The following is a 17,522-nucleotide window of genomic DNA, read 5'->3' on the forward strand; positions in this document are numbered from 1 at the left end:
TTGCCTAGCCCCTCCTTTGTGGCTCCCCACTCTGACTACCTGTTTCTTGCTCACCAGCAGGTGAGTCAGTATGGGCTGGGCCAGCAGTTCCTCTCCCCAAGCCCTCGCTACTTTTATGGGTTAGCTTTGCAGGTTTGGTGGCTTGAGGGCTGGGGGAAACTCACCACTGCCAGGTAACTCCCTGAAGGGTGGGAGTAGATCATTTTCTAGGTACCTCCCAGTGGTAGGGAAGGACATCACCACTCTCTTCCTTCCATTCTCCCTCCCCACCATCCTATTTAGTGCTGCCACAAGGTAGAAACACATGAACAAACCACACAGTCTGACTTCTCCTAAGCACTTTGAGCTGTTGAATGGGGCTTAGGGGCAAGAGTTGTCACTGCCCTCCCCAGCTTGGTCACAGGGTTATTGAACTGCCTGCACTTGTTTCCCATGGAACCCCAGCATTCTCCCCAGAAGCTGAGCTAGGGTTAGCAGCTGGGTATAGATTTCCTAAATCTTAGAGTCTGAAGCAGCTTCTTGAGGCTGGCAGCTGTCCTAGGCTTCTATCTGAGAGGTGGTGGTTTGCTTGCTGGAGCCCAATGTCTATCCCAAGTGGTGGGATGGGAGCAGGTTAACTCTGGTGTCAGGTCAAAAGTGGGGGCTCTTTGCTTAGACTTCCTGTCATGGAAGGGTTGGAGTTCTTTATATAGGGTCTTGGGGAAAAGGATTACTGATTCTGACAAGACCCTGAACAGAGAGGTTAAGGATTGGATTTTAACATGGGGTTTAAGTCCATCTATATGTTGAAGTTCCCTGAGACAGACCAGCTCTCCGGCTACCGGGCCTGAGCAGCCCCTAGAGAGACGCTCTGCTCCCTTTCCCACCTTTCCAGTGTTGGTGTTGTTGCTGCCTTTTTCATCTGTATCCTCTGTTACTATTTGTTTTTAAAGATTCCTTCTTTCATTGTGCACAAGTGCTGAAAGCCTGAGGTCCCATTTCTGCTGTGTATATATCCTGACTCGGGGCTTTCATTCAGCAAAATGTTCATTCTTCTGTCAGACAATGTCATATTCAACTCTGTTCATATTAAACCACTGTGAAGCAAGCCTCTGTTTTCCTGTTTAAGTTGTAAATTTAGTACTTTTTAGTTTCTAGAATATTCTGGGTATTGTGCAGAATTATATTAACACGGTCAATGTCCTAAAGTGATAAGTAATTTTTACATTTAAATTTTTAAAAAGCAGAATCCAAGCTACCTGTAGTAGTATTTACCTGTCCTTTTTGCAGCTTCCAATTGACTTTGTCACAGAGGTAATGCATCTGCTTGGAGGAAGTAGCCATAGGGCTCAGTAACTGTGGTTTGGGTCAGATTTAGCAAATTTGGTTTTTAAGCTTGTAGGTTTGTGCTAATTTGGGCAAAGCATATTTATAGTATGTGTGTGTATATGCAAATGCTATATGTGTACATAAACGTGTGCATATGCTCATCCTCCAATACACCCACACATGCCCTACAAACACTTTTTTTCATAGGCTTTTTACCTCAGTTGAGATGTTTTGCTTTCAAATAAATTTTATGTAGGCAGAAAGGTGAGTGAACTCTGAGAATTTTTGATGGATAGATAGTTTCACTTGACCAATGGGTTCTCAAATGGCTTCATGCACAAAGTGGGTTTTGGGAAAGGTTTGGAATGAGAGGTTAGTTAGGAATCTTGGCATTTGGGAAGTCAAAGCTACTTTTAATCATGTAGTTGAGCATGCAAAGAAGGTATAGAAAGTGATGTCATTAAAACATAATGAATTAAGAGGACTTAACAGTGATATTTGAGTCCAGGTAGAAAAGTGGGGACTGAATTGAAGAAGTTAAAGAGATTTGGGAATCAGATGCCTAAAGATATCTGAGGGAATAGGGAAGAACAGCTGTTTCTATGAGATGAGAAAAAGGAAGAGTAATAAGAGAAGTGTAGCCTTCATAGGCAGCAGTGTTGGAGAATGAATATAGAATAACCTGAAAAAGCAGCTATAAAAATATTAACAAAATTTTGACAGATAACGATATAAGTACTAATCAATAGCTGCCTGTGTGCCCAGCCTTATGCTAAAAGTTGGGCTGTGATGGGGTGGGTGCTCAAGGTACAAATAAAATGATTACATTCTCTTTCTTCATAGACTTTATACTTTTTATACTTTAGATCAGGAGATATCTCAGTAAGACAAAAAATGCTAGAGACAAATTAAGAGGTCCAGATATATCTAGTTAGTTGTCCTAACTTTTTTCCTTTTTAATGTCAGTCAGGTAAATTATTTCTTTGGATTCAAATGTAACTGGGTTCTGAAAGAACCCGAAATCCAAGCCCATGAACAATGAGAAGGAGAAGCATACTTTTTATAAGAAATTCAAGTTTATGCATGCATCTAGGTATTTACTACTAATTAATCCTCTTTTTCCATAGCACAGAAGCAACTCAACTTTTCACTGGAAGCTGGGCGACAGAGGCTAACAAAAATTTTTGAATACAGTAGCTATACCCAAGGGAAGTCTAAGTCTTCACATTCCAAAGATGGCTTAGCTACCCTTTGACCCTTTCTTTGAGATGAGTTGAGCTAGTATAGGGTGGGAGAGATGAACAGCATTCAGGCTTCTTTGGAGTTTTTGTTTGATGAGGTGTCCTAGGTAAGGCATTTCCATCTTCAAATACATGCTGTAATAATTTAAGTAAAATTACTCTTTTGCTTTGGAAATGCAGACTAACTGCTGACTGAAATAGATATTTCTTCCTACCTTTGAGGATTGTTGAGTCATCTCTGGTCTTCTCAGACACAATAACAGTTCTAAGTTTTCCTCACTTCACTCATTTTTAACCCTTTTATCTTTATTATTCTGAAGTCTCTCCAAGGTCCTCATATGTCCCCAAGTCATAGAGTCTAAAACTGGATACCACTTTAATTATAGCCTGAAGTTTAGGTGGTTGTTAGTCCATCTATATATCGCAGTATTCAAGTTTACTTTAAAAATACAAACACTTTGTGACTAATTTAGCTTGTGGTTCTCTGCCACTCCCTTCCCGACCACCCACCACCCCTCATTCTTCTTATCTTTTTTATGTTATACAAAAGAATTGTTCCCTATTTTACTTTTATTTTCTCTCTCCGTCCTGTCTATCTGTCTATCTACCCTTCTGAGAACAGAAAAGTCATTCCTTAGAAAAGAGACAAACGGGTAATCATTAACAATATACAGAATAAAGGAGTTTTAAAATCACAGCAGGCTTCTTTTAAATATGTACTTCTGTGGTGGTTTTAAGTGTTTGTATATAGATAAACAACTACTTAATATAGAGAAACTGAAGGTAAAGGATTAAGAGGCACTGCCAATAGAAGAACAATCAAATTGGATAAAATGGTAGTTCTTAAGTGAATAGTAAAATACAGTTAGATTCACAGAAATTTATGCATTACTTTTCAAGAAAATATTTTTTTAATGTTATTTCTTATCCATTAATTTCTTTTGTCCAAATACAGTCAACTTTGATAATCTGTGCTAGTGGAGGGATATTATTAAATATTTTGTTATGCATTTTTGTCCTAAACTTTAAATACAGAAATGTCTAATGTTCATAAGACTTTAAAATATTCCCTAATATGTCATCAGAAAAGACACAGGAAGATCTGAAAAGTAGAAAGAGTACTAAACCTAAAGAGAAGCCTGGGTTCAGAGCTGGCTATGCTATTAGTTGGCCATAGCTCCTTAAGCAAATTGCATCACCACTCTGGGCCTGTTTTCTCAGCTATAAAGTGAGGGGGTTTAACTAAATGATATATGAGTTATCTTAAATCTCTAATGTTTATGGTTTTCAACCCTTGTTTCTCAAGGAGTTGAGAAACCCTGGAGGTGATGCTATCAAAAAAGGTAAAAGCACAATTTTCCCTCTGTGATGAGGTTTGCTATGGTGCAGTTAGGTTTTCTCTCCCAGAAATGAATGACTCTTCAGTTACCCTGATTAGATTTTCTTTGCACATATTCTGTTGTGTCATGAGTACCCATTGAATCTCAGTGGTGATTTGATGATAATTTTTTCATAGGCCTTCTAGCCAAAATTTTTATTATTTAAGAAAAAATTTTTTTTTTTGCCAAGTGACATGAGGGATCTTAGTTCCCTGACCAGGGATCAAACTGCATCCCTTGCAGTAGAAGGGTGGAACCTTAACCACTGGACCACCAGGAAGACCCTAGCCAAAATTTTTAAATAAAATAATCACCTCATAACTATATGTAGTTATTCTTATTTAAAATATATAAATTATAGCTTTGATTTGATTACAAAAGTGCCAATTTTGTTAAAATGTTTTATTGTGATGAAAGTTCAAAAGTAATTAATGCTAGTTGAAAAAATTCAAACAAAACATAAATATGTAAAAAGTGAGATTTCTCCTTATTCCCTAACCCTATTTCCATTCCTCAGGAATAACCTAATTTGGTATGGGTCTTCCTAGGCATTTTTCTATGCACAAATGCATGTATATGAATACATACGTATATTCATACACACGTAAACATCATTGAATACTCACATACTTGTATATAGTTTTAAAAACAAAATGGGATATTTTATGAAGTATTTTGGAACTTTATTTTGTAATATTGTGTGAACTTCCTCTCATTAGTACATGGAAATTTACCTCATTTTTTTAAAATGGTGACATAACATTTTACAGTGTAGTTGTATCAACATTTAATGATTCACTTATTGGTGGAAATCATCTACTATTATAAGTAATGCTGCATATAACCTTGTGTGTTTTAAGTGTTTCTGTAGGATAGATTTTGAGAGAAGGAATTCCTGGGTGAAAGGACGTGTGCATTTTACATTTTGTTAGGTACTACTAAGCTACCTTCTTAAAGAGTGCAGTTTAGTTTCCCACTTACAGAAAATGAGAATTTCTGTAACTTTACAAAAGTGGAGAAATCCTGTTTCCCTCCAAAACGTTTCTTTGCCAAAAGTGGACAAATATTAAACAATTCATAATTACCCATACTATTTGGTGAAAGTGGTGTTTTCTTAGTTTTAATTTGCATTTCCTGGCACATTTATTTGTAATGATACCACTGTCAGGTTTTTAAAATTTTCCCCATACTTTTCATTTTAGTTGTTCTATAAGCAGTTATCGCTGCTAATTGAGCATCCCTATACTTCTTATTATAGAAAAACCCATATCAATTAAAGGTTCAGGATGTTCCTAGCCTTCTTCCCACCTCAATTTGGAAGAAAATGAAACTACTAGCCTAGTGGCAAAGCAACATATCTGAGGCGCTCTCATGACGGCCAATATTTTTCTCAGGTTGGCACTACTTGAGGCCAGTCCCAGAACAGGACTGATAGCTCAACCACAGGCTCATCTGACCTCAGGGCTAATCTCCTTAGAAACTCAGGGAAATATCACTTTGCCTTTTGGACCAGGACCCCTCCAGCTTGGATCTCCTTTTCGGTTATTTAGATTACAGGTAGGGACGGGACAAGGGCAGTGACGTAGACAGAGTTGGGGACTGAAATAAGAAGCCGACTCGCCAGGCCTCCGCTTTTCTGGTTGGCTATCCACACGTCAGAAATGAGCAAACTTAATTGGTCCTATGCAACGGGAAGCACATGCTCTCCTCTGATTGGCTTCTTAATCGAGGGGGTGGGCCATAGGGATTCCAGCTGGTTGGCTGGGATGGAAGACCAATGGGGACCCTGTGGCACTGGTTTCGAAAGCATAACCTGCCTCAGGGCACCTAGAAGAGTCGGCGGGATACCTCGGAGCTCGTTTGGCTTGTTCGGTAACTTCCTGCATCCCGCAACCTAGCTACCTCTAACCACCCCCCAACCCCGTCACCCCAGGTCCACGCTTTGGCGTCTCACTGTGTCTCCGGATGTGCCGCCGCGAAACTGCCTGTAGTCTCCTTGCCTAGCACTTAGAGGGGCCGTGCCTTAACCTGCAGGGCTCCTTCCACCACCGCTGGTCCTGAGCTCTTCCTCTGATTCGGCCAGGGGAGTGAGGGTCGGGGACCTGGACGGGGGCCACAGAGAGAGGTGAAGCCGGAAGCGGGAGAGGCTGGGCTCTGCGGCTGTGAAGGCCTCCTTTGAATTAAATACCAAGAAGGAAGCAGGGGGTGCCTGACTCAGAAATTTCTCCGTCTAGGTGTTCAAAACTGTTTGAGCCAACCATCCCCTCCGTCGCCTGATTTCACCGCTCGCTTTTCCTAGACTCATCAGCTCCAGACCGACTGCAGCAAATACATCGGCCATCTCAGCCTGGATTAGAGCCAGTGCCCTTTCTTTCTCAGTGTCAGTGGACCTGACCTCGTTGCTTTATTCCTTTACCCCAATTATTTTTAATTACACTAGTACAGTCTCCTTGGTGTGTGGGGGGGAAGCCCTCAAAACATTACACAAAAATGGTGCTAAAGTACACGTTGGCCATTACCCACAACCCTAGTCCTCTTAGCCTTCCCAAAGGTAGCCACTATCAACTGTTTTGTATATCCTTGTAGTTTTCCAACTCTTTTTAAAAGACAATGTGTTGTTGTCTATTTGTACAAAAAGTATACCATACTGTACATATCCTGAAAGTTTTTCATTCAATGTTTTTGAAACATTTCAATTTCACTAATATCAAAATTTACTTCATTAAAAAAAATGCCATAGAATTGGAGAAGGAAATGGCAATCTACTCCGGTATTTTTTGCTTGGAAAATTCCATGGACAGAGGAGCTTGGTGGGCTGCAGTCCATGGGGTTGCAAAGAGTTGGACAGGACTGAGCAACTGACCATACACAAACATGCCATAGAACAGCTATTAAATGGTTTATTTAACCATTCCTTATTGATATGGTTTTTACAAGGAGCCCTGCTATGAACATTTCCGGACTTGACATTTTTCTCAGAGTTTCTCTAGGAAAGTGGTTTTCAAACTTTTTAATGTCAGGACTCTCTACACTTCTAAGAGAATTTGTTTATGTGGGTTTATATCTATCACTATTCAATGTATTAGAAATTACAAAGTGATAATTTTAAAATAGTCATTAAAAATAACAGCAATAAACTACATGTTAAATGATATTTGTATATGAAAAATTACTTTTGCAAAGCCAAAAAAGAAGAGTAAAATTGTGCTACATTTTTTGCAAGTCTCTTAAATAGGATTAATAGGAAACATATGGATTCTAATATCTGCTTCTGTATTTGATCTACTATGATGTTTTGGTTGAAGTATATCACACAGGTGTAATTAGAAAAATGAGCAGTATTTTAATAGCCTTTTCAAATAATTGTGTATATTGTTTAATATTACATCAATCCTTAACAAGTGGTAGTTTCTTAAATAGAAGATTACTTTTAATGTGGATTTTGAAACTGTATTAGTAAATGTTTCATATTTTGTTACATTAAAACCCATGTCTACCTTGTACTTTAATAGATCTTTTACTGGTGCATGATTTTATAACATGTATTGGCAGTTTGGAAAGTGGTGTTTTCACTGTTACACAGATCTTTCAAATGTTGACACAGTTCATTATACAGAGCCAAAAAAGTCACATTCATTAATATCACCACTGCTCTCATCAGAAGTCTTTAAGTATTGAAAAGCTGCCAAACCTATCTATGGTGGAGGTGTAAGTTTTCAAAAATTCTACTTTTTGCTCGAAAGCTCAGATTCTGTCAGTTTTTCTTGAAGCAACAGGCTCATTTTGTCCATTTCGAGAAAACGCCTGCCAAGAACCCAAGTCTGAATATCCATGATTTATCTGTCAGTTGTTATTTCAAGAAAAATGGTGTTTCATTTAAAAAGTGACTAGTTCAGCTCACAACTCAGTTTCACAAGTGCTCTTCCTTGGCACAACCCAACTTGAGTATGCAACAGAAATACTTTATCTGTACTTTCTGTTTTGTTATACAAAATATTAAACCATGTACTCAACAATGGAGATGTAATAACTTTTACTGCTTCATCAAGGACATTCTTAAGTGTGTGGTGGTTAAAAAATAGTGACTGCTAGTACAGCTTGGTCCCACTGCCTTTTATCCACCTTTGCTTTTTCTTTTTCTCCCACATTTGCTTTTGCACCATCAGTGCAAATGTCAGCACAGTAAAAAAGGCAAACACATCTTAATACTTTATTTATTTATAGCTTCACTGGGTCTTCATTGCTGTGCACAAACTTTCTCTAGTTGCAGCTAGCAGGGGCTACTCTTGTTGCAGTGAGTGGGCGCTGCTCTCTAGTTGTGGTTCGTGGGCTTCTCATTGCAGTGACTTCTTTTGTTGTGGAGCACAGGTTTTAGAGTGCATTGGCTTCAGTAGTTGCAGCTCATGGTTAGTTGTGGCGGCACATACTTAGTTGCTTTACAGCATGTGGAATCTTCCTGGACCAGAGATCGAACCTGTGTCCCCTGCATTGGCAGGCACATTCTTAACCACTGGACCACCAAGGAAGCTGTTTTGAATCTCACAGACCCTCAAATGATCTTGGGGGTTTCTAGAGATCTGTGGACCACCTTTTGAGAACATCTGAACACATACTCTAGGAGATGTACCTAGGAGTGGTATCATAAACTATATGCATTTATAATCTTAGTAGATAGATATTTTCATACTTTGGCCACCTGATGCGAAGAGCTGACTCATTTGAAGAGACCCTGACGCTGGGAAAGATTGAGGGCAGGAGAAGGGGACGAGAGAGGATGAGATGGTTGGATGGCATCACCGACTCAATGGACATGGGTTTGGGTGGACTCTGGGAGTCGGACATGACTGAGCGACTGAACTAAACTGGTGTGAGCGCTTCCAGAAATTGCCATTAGCCCAACCAACCAGTGGGAACACAGCCTTACTCATCAGCAGACAAGTGGCTTAAAATCTGTGTCATGTCTGCATCCTCTCAGGGTGGAACTGCTATGTGCCATCTTGCCTGTCTCTGACTAGCCTGCTTTCCACACTGGGGCTGTTGGCCTTGGGGCCAGTGGAGGGCGTAACCAGGTCCTTTTATCCTCTGTGTTTCATTAGGCATTCATCTGGCCAACCAGGGGATCCTCTTCATCCGGGCTCTGGAACAAGTGGTTGCCACAACCTGGAGTGGCAGACTAAGGGGTACATTTGCTGTCTTAGCAGCCTCTGAGCCTCCTTCCCAGAGCTCCCCACAGGCCTGTGTGTTTCCCCTAGGGCTTGTCCCTTTCCCCAGGCTGCCCTGTCAGGGGATCAGTGGGCAGAGATAGTGGTTCAAGGTTCAAAGCTCTTTAAGGCTGAGGAGAAAGAGCTGTCAGGAAACTCTGGTCTCACTGGAGGGCTGGGGTGAGGGTGGGAGTCCCAGCGGGGGGAGAGCAGGCAGCGGCCTCAGCTAGGACTCAAGACCTCAGGAACTTGCTCCCTTTCCTCACACACCTAAGCTGCAACTCTCTGCTCCTCTCCTCCCACTGCTTTTTACTTTTTGCTATGTCCCCCATTCCCTTCCCTTTTTTTTGTTTCCCTAGAAAAGCTTGATATTTAGCTCAGGCCAAACCTTCTCAGTAGAAAGGCAGCCTTGGGCAAAAGTGGCCCGAGACCTGGAGGTGGTGGTGCTTGAGGGTTTGCTCCAGCTGGCAAGGCCTCGGCTGCTCATTGCCTCTGCTTTCCCTTGCCTGGTACGGCGGGGCACTCTGGCCCATTCAGGGGGCTCCCTTGCCCACACGAGTCACCTGCAGGCTTTAATCTTTCATTGCTGGATTTGGCGTGGGGTGTTCCTGGCTGGCTCCTCCTCACACCTCCCATCATTCAGAGTAGCTGTTGGCCCTGCAGATGTGACCCCCAGAATGGGACTGGAGGATATAGCTGAGAGGCTAAAGTTAGGGACAGTTAGCTGAGGTTCACGTTTTCTCCCCACCCCCCCCCCTTTTTTTTTTTTTTTTTGAGAGCCAAAGGCCAAGCTTGAATTCTGCTGCTGTATTCATGGTTATAAGCTTTCCATGCCTAGGTTCTGGGGAATTTATCTATACATGTATATTTGTAAACATTGTTTCTTGGGTACTGGGCATGTGCCTGTCTGAGCCCCAGGCCCATCTGTCCACACCCCACCATCCACTCTGTCTCTTTCTTGGTTCCTAGAACCTAGAACTAGAGCCCATCATCAGCTGTTCTCTTCTGTAAGGAAATATAGTTTAAAAATGGCTAAAGATGACAGAGAGCAGGAGCTTGATAGATACAATCTTTTCCTTGTTTTCTTATTTGTTTCTGTTTTGGAAATGAAAGGGGGATTTAAATGGTCATTTGAATTCTCTTTTCCAAATAAAGGTTTACCTTCCCCCCCCCCCCCAAAAAAAAAATTTTGATTCCAGCTTGATTTCATCTTGTGCTTCATCCAGCCTGGCATTTCGAATGATGTACTCTGCATGGAATTTAAATAAGCAGGGTGACAATATACAGCCTTGACATACTCCTTTCCCAATTTTGAACCAGTCTGTTGTTCCATGTCTGATTCTAACTGTTGCTTCTTGACCTGCATACATGTTTCTCAGAAGGCTGGTAAGGGGATCTGGTATTTCCATCTCTTTAAGAATTGTCCACAGTTTGTTGTGATCTACACAGTCAAAGACTTTAGCATAGTTAATGAAGCAGAAGTAGATGCTTTTCTGGAATTCTCTAACTTTTTCTATGATCCAACAGATGTTGGCAGTTTGATAACCTTTCCATAATAATTTCCCAATCATATCCTATCTGCCTTTGGTTGGATTATAGAGGGAATAGGAGGTAGAAGGGAGAAGCTCATAAAAGAAGCTAAGGAATGGGAAGAGACACAGGAGGAAAACTTGGAGGGTGAGGTGTCATGAAAACCAAGGGAATAGAGTATTGTTGGAAAGAAGAAAGGAAGGAGTACATTTAATACTGTATTAAATGCTGCTGAGAGACCAAAGTAAGATGAGGACTGAAAGGCATCTGTGAGATTTAGTGACCTTTGAAATGGCAATTTCTGTGGAGTGATGGGAAGCGGGAAGAACATTGAGTACATAACTCATTTAAGAATTTTCAGGGACTTGCCCAATGGTTCTGATTCCACTCCTTCACTGCAAGTGGCACGGGTTCCATCCCTGGTCAGGAAACTTAAGATCATGCATGCCACATGGTATGGCCAAAATTTTATTAAAATTAATAAAATTTTAAAAATTATATAAAAAATAATTTTCAATTTTTTTATTTTATAAATTTTTTATTGGAGTGTAGTTGATTTACAGTATCATGTAAGTTTCAGGTATATAGCACAGCCACTCAGTTAGTACGTATATGTGTGTGTTAGTTGCTCAGTCGTGTCTGACTCTTTACGACCCCATGGATTGGGGCCCGCCAGGCTCCTCTGTCCATGGGATTTTCCAGGCAAGAATACTGAAGTGGGTTGCTATTCCCTTCTCCAGGGGATCTTTCTGACCCAGTGATTGAACCCAGGTCTCCCGCATTGCAGGCAAACTCTTTACCATGTGAGCCACTAGAGAAGACATACATATATACAAATATATTCTTTTTCAGATTCCTTTCCTTTATAGATTATTGCATAATGTTGAATATAGTTCCCTGTGCTGTATAGTAGGTCCTTGTTGGTTGTTAAAACTTATAGTTTATGTCTCCATTTTTTTTATCATTATAAGAAATTGAACACACAATATGCTGTTGTGCCATATTCTTTTAGGCCATTTCACTCATACAATTTGAAATTAATATTTAATAACTGTATGTTTTATATGGCTTGTGCATGCAGATATTCTAATTGTTGAGTTACATATATTAATTTTTTTAGTTTCTTGTTTACTTATTTCTGGCTTCATTTATCTTCTTTTACTATTTATGCACTATTGCCCTGCATTTAAATCTGAAATTAAATCAAGAAAATACAGCTACCACCATAAAATCACTGGTACCACTATGTAACGCCTGTATTGTTTTCTAATGACAAGAGAAAATTCTTTGTATATAAGAAGTGTGTATATCCATTATCAGTCACATGTGGATCCCATTTGTATATTTGAGTACTTGAAAAATACATAGAACTCGCAAGCTTTTGAGCCTGGAAATTTTATTTTAAGCTTTTATGTATAATTTATGTCTGTTTCCTCATAGTCTCATCCATTTTAAGTGTAACAGTTCTCCTGAATTTCTCAGCAAATCTTTTCCTAAGGTGAAGCTAGGATCTAACATTGTACTTCATTAGCACATGCCCTTTCTCACTTTAATATCATCAGGAGTCCCTATTATCTGAACACAGGAGGGTATACATCAGTGTCAGTCTTGAAATTTGAAATGTTTTGTTGAAATGTCAACTCTGTTTGCATAGACCTTAGCCATGCTTTTTACACCCTCAGTTTTCAGAGGAAAGAGGTAAACCATTCAGCAGTTCTGCCAACTTCTCCCTGTTGTTCTGCCAACAAGAATTCGTTGACTTATACTTTTCTTTTCAACTTACAAATCAATTTTGTTTCTCTTAAGTCACTTTCTTATTTCGCTCCTTCAATTTACTATAAATTCTTCTTTTTGACCAATATCCCCCCATAGACTTTTCCTATTAATAATATTGAAGAAAGTGGTGTCTTATGTATTTGTTTCTCTAATCTGATAGTTTTTGATACTCTTTTTTTTTTTTATAACTTGATGAACAGTACTACTTTGCCATCGTTATTTATGAGTAGTAGTAAATATGTAAATGTTATTTTAAAAAATTCTTTTAGGAATATTATGAGTCCAAAAGCTTCCCAAGCACTTCCTGTTTCCCTTCCCACATTGTACATGTACATAAATAAAGCTAGGAGATATTTGATGTATTGAGAAAACATTTATGGTTGTTATAAAATGAACTTGGCATCATGCATTTTCCTTCATCCTGCCAGTTAAAAGTCCTCTTTAAAACTCTTTTTTAATCAGGAAATTGTGGAAAAGTATCAGTTCAGTCCCTCAGTCATGTCCGACTCTTTGTGATCCCATGGACTGCAGCATGCCAGGCCTCCCTGTCCATCATCAACTTCTGGAGCTTGATCAAACTTGTGTCCATCGAGTCAGTGATGCCATCTAATCATCTTATCCCCTGTCGTCCCCTTTTCCTGCCTTCAGTCTTTCTCAGCATCAGGGTCTTTTCCAATGAGTCAGTTCTTCACATCAAGTGGCCAAAGTATTGGAGCTTAAGCTTCAGCATCAGTCCTCCCAATGAATATTCAGGACTGATTTCCTTTAGGATTGACTGGTTTGATCTCCTTGCAGTCCAAGGGACTCCCAAGAGTTTTCTCCAACACTGCAGTTCAAAAGCATCATTTTTTCATTGCTCAGCTTTCTTTATGGTCCAACTCTCACATCCATTTATGACTACTGGAAAAACCATAGCTTTGACTGGACGGACCTTTGCTGGCAAAGTGATGTCTCTGCTTTTTAATATGCTATCTAGGTTGGTCATAGCTTTTCTTCCAAGGAGCAAGCATCTTTTAATTTCATGGCTGCAGTCACCATCTGCAGTGATTTTGGAGCCCAAGAAAATAAAGTCTCTTACTGTTTCCATTGTTTCCCCATCTATTTGCCTTGAAGTAATGGAACTGGATGCCATGATCTTAGTTTTTGTGAATGTTGAGTTTTAAGCCAACTTTTTCACTCTCCTCTTTCACTTTCATCAAGAGGCTCTTTAGTTCTTTGCTTTCTGCCATAAGGGTGGTGTCATCCGAATATCTGAGGTTGTTGATATTTCTCCCGGCAATCTTGATTCCAGCTTGTGCTTCATCCAGCCTAGCATTTCTCATGATGTACTCTGCATAGAAGTTAAATAAGCAGGGCGACAATATATAGCCTTAACGTACTCCTTTCCCAATTTGGAACCAGTCCATTGTTCCTTGTCTGGTTCTAACTGTTGCTTCTTGACCTGATACAGGTTTCTCAGGAGGCAGGTAAGATGGTCTGGTATTCTCATCCCTTGAAGAATTTTCTACAGTTTCTTGTGATCCACATAGTCAAAGACTTTGGCATAGTCAATAAAGCAGAAGTAGATGTATTTCTGGAACTCTCTTGCTTTTTTGATGAGCCAACGGATGTTGGCAATTTGATCTCTGGTTCCTCTGCCTTTTCTAAATCCAGCTTGAACATCTGGAAGTTTACAGTTCACATACTTTTGAAGCTTTGATTCTTCAAGTAATTCATGAATATATTTTTGTTGTTTGAGTCAAACATTAAAGATAGTTTTTTTCAGCCTCTCCAATGTAGGTCCTTGTCCCAGAGGAAACTGGTGTTACCAATTTGGTGTTTGTCCTTCCAGATCATCTTCTGTGTATTTAAAAATACAAATATATATATTTTGTTTATTTTTCCCTGTATAAGTGATATACTCTACATTGTTCCACAGCTTGCTTTTTTATTTGGCAATATACCTAAGAGAGTGAGGTTAAATCAGTGTTTCTTACATAAGACATGCTGTATCATATTCTATAGTATGCATATACCATTTCCCACTTCCCTTTTTTAACTGTGATAAAATAATCATAACATAAAATTTACCATTTAACAATTATTTTCATTTTTTGAATTGAAATATAATTGATGTATAATATTACATAAATTACAAGTGTTAGATATTGGTCCTTTGCCACATATAGTTTGAGGATCACTGAGAGAGAATTTCTAGTTTTTGGTTTTTTCCTATTAACTCTTTTTAAAAACTTTTACTATGAAAAATTTTTAATTGTTTTCTTATTATGAAAGTATAACATTATTGTAGAAAATGAGAAAATACAAATAAGAAATCATAGCAATACAATTAACCTGTCATTATGTGGATGTCAGTCTTTTCTAAGCAATGTCTAAAATTTATCTCATGTTCTCCTATTGATATACACTGGAATTTTTTGTTATTATAAATAATACTGTAATAAATACCTGGTATGTTGATTTTTTTTTCATTTCTGATTATTTTTTTAGAACTAGTTCCTAGAACTGCTATTGGTTCAAAGCATATTGCATTTTTAAAAAACATATTATATTTTTAAGGCTTAAAATATTTTTATTGAAATATAGTTGATCTATAATATTATGTTAGTTTCAAGTATACAGCAAAATGATTCAGTTATATATACATATGTGTGTGTGTGTGTATATATGTTCTTTTTTAGATTCTTTTCCATTATAGGTTATTACAAGATATTCAGTACAGTTCCCTGTGCTATATAGTGGGTCCTTGTTTATTTTGTATATGGTGGTGTGTATATGTTAATTCCAATTCCTAATTTATCCCCCCTCATTACCTTTTTTTTGTGGATATATGCAAGTGTTTCTATAGGATAGGTAATGAATAGAATTACTGGGTTGAAGGGTATGCACATTTTACATTTTAATAGATAGTACAGTATTGCTCACCAAAAGACTGAATATTTCCAACAACAGTGTGTGAGAGCACATATTTCCCCATACCTCTGCCAACAATTGATATCAATCAGACAGGGAATTCCCCTGGTGGTACAGTGGATAAGAATCTGCTTGCCAGTGTAGGGGACATGAATTCAATCTGTGGTCTGGGAAGATCCCACATGCTGCAGAGCCACTAAGCCCCTGCACCACAAATACTGAAGCCTGTGTGCCTAGAGCCTGTGATACCCCACAGGAGAGGCCTCTGCAATGAGAAGCCTGCACACCTCAACGAAGAATAACCTCTGCTCGTCTCAACTAGAGAAAGCCCACATGCAGCAGTGAAGGCCCAGCACAAGCAAAAAATTAAAATAATTTTTTTAAATCTGTAAGGCAAAAGGTGATGTTTTGATTTGTAGTTCTCTGCTTATTAGCCTAGTTATATATATTCCTTTCATATATTTATTATTTGCATTTCCTCTCTTCTTATTTGCTTATTATATCTTTTGCTCATGTTTCTATTGGGTTGTTTTTTCTCATTGATTTGTAGTTCTCTATTTTTTAGATATTAATTATCTGTCTTCTATGTATGTTACAAACACTTCCCCATTCTTTTGTATTTATTTTTTATCTCTTTAGAATAGAAACTTTAAATTTTGATGTAGTCAAATGCATCATTCTTTTCCATTATGGCTTTTTATTTTTCATCTGTGTAAGAAGGCTGTCCCTACTCCAAGGTTTTAAATATACTCACTTATATTTTCTTCTCAAGTCTTTTTTTTTTAATTAATTAATTAATTTGGCTGTGCTGAGGCTTAGCTGTGGCACACGGGACCCTCAGTTTCATTGCAGCATGCGGGATCTTTAGCTGGGGCATGCAGGATCAAGTTCCCTGACCAGGGATTGAACCCAAACCCCCTTCATTGGGAGCATAGAGTCCCAGCCACTGGACCACCAAGGAAGTCCCCTCATGTTTATTCCTCCTTTTTATAAAAGGTTCATTGAGGTATGATCAATGTACAGTAAACTGTACATAAAGAATGTAGTTTGGTGAGTTTTGACATATGTACATGCCCATTAAACTATCACCACAATGAACATGTCCATCACCCCCCAAATCTGCTTATTCCTTTGTTCTCATATATTTCTAAGTGTGAATGTGTGTGTATGCATGTGTGTGCTCGGATTATGTTTTCATTTTTTAATTAAGGTATAATTATGTATAGTAAAATTCATTCCTTTTAGTGTACATTTCTACATGTTTTGACAAATGCATTATAGTTGTGTAACAACCATGATAATCAAGATACAGAATAGACCCATCACTTCAAAAAATTCCCCAGTTCTCCATTATGGTCAACTCCTCCCTACTTCCTAGTACTCACTACCTATTTTCTGTCATTGTAGTTTTGTGTTTTCAAAACTGTCATATAAATTAAATCATACAGGGACTTCCCTGGTAGTCCAGTGGTTAAGACTCTGTTCTTCCAATGCAGGGGGCACGGGTTGGGGGGAACTAAAATCCTGTATGCCATACAGGATGGCTAAAAAAATTATATATATATATATATGAAATTATACAGTATGTAGCCTTTTGAAATTGGCTTTTTCCAATCCATGTCAACCTTTAAAATGTTTCCATGTTGTTGCTTGTACCAGTACTTTGTTCCTTCTTAGTTTGCTAAATAGATTTCAGTGTATGGATGCGCCACAGTTTGTTTTTCCATTCCCCAGTTGAGGGACATTTGGGTTGTTTCTGGTGTTTTATGATTAAAAATGCAGTCACTGTTAACATTAGCATCAGGTTTTTGGGTGAACACAGATTTTCATTTTGCTTGGGTGAATGCATAGGAATGGGACTGCTAGGTTGTGTAGTCAATGTATGTTTAACTTTATAAGAAACTGCCAAAATGTTTTCCAAATTGGTTATACAATTTTGTATTCCTTTCAGTAATGTATGAGAGTTCCAGTTAGTTCTAGTTCCTCAGCACTTGGTAGTGTCAGTTTTTTAAAAATTCTATTAAGTTTTTCATTGTGGTTTTAATTTGTATTTAATTTGTATTTGACTTAATGTATTGAGTATCTTTGGTATAATGTCTGTTCGAATCTTTTGCCCATTAAAAAATTGGATTATTTGTTTTCTCATTATTGAGTTTTGAGGGTTCTTATATTTT

General features: G+C 38.6%; 1 protein-coding gene across 5 annotated transcripts in view; it reads left to right on the forward strand.

Moving 5' to 3' along the window:
• Window positions 1-17,522, forward strand: part of SNX12 (sorting nexin 12) — a 63,144-nt gene that overhangs the window by 7,794 nt on the left and 37,828 nt on the right. Inside the window, exon 5 of one of the 5 annotated variants that reach the window (XM_070784148.1) lies at window positions 2,441-3,244. The exons of 3 other annotated variants lie outside the window; for them this stretch is intronic. In XM_070784148.1, the coding sequence (XP_070640249.1) occupies window positions 2,441-2,563 (123 nt within the window). In that variant the 3' untranslated portion in view covers window positions 2,564-3,244. Of the gene's footprint in view, window positions 1-2,440; window positions 3,245-6,162; window positions 17,494-17,522 lie in introns of those variants that run through there. One more of the 5 variants, XM_070784151.1, reaches the window with a different exon arrangement.

The sequence above is a fragment of the Bos indicus genome, chromosome X, assembly GCF_029378745.1.
Source record: "Bos indicus isolate NIAB-ARS_2022 breed Sahiwal x Tharparkar chromosome X, NIAB-ARS_B.indTharparkar_mat_pri_1.0, whole genome shotgun sequence".
NCBI lineage: Eukaryota > Metazoa > Chordata > Mammalia > Artiodactyla > Bovidae > Bos > Bos indicus.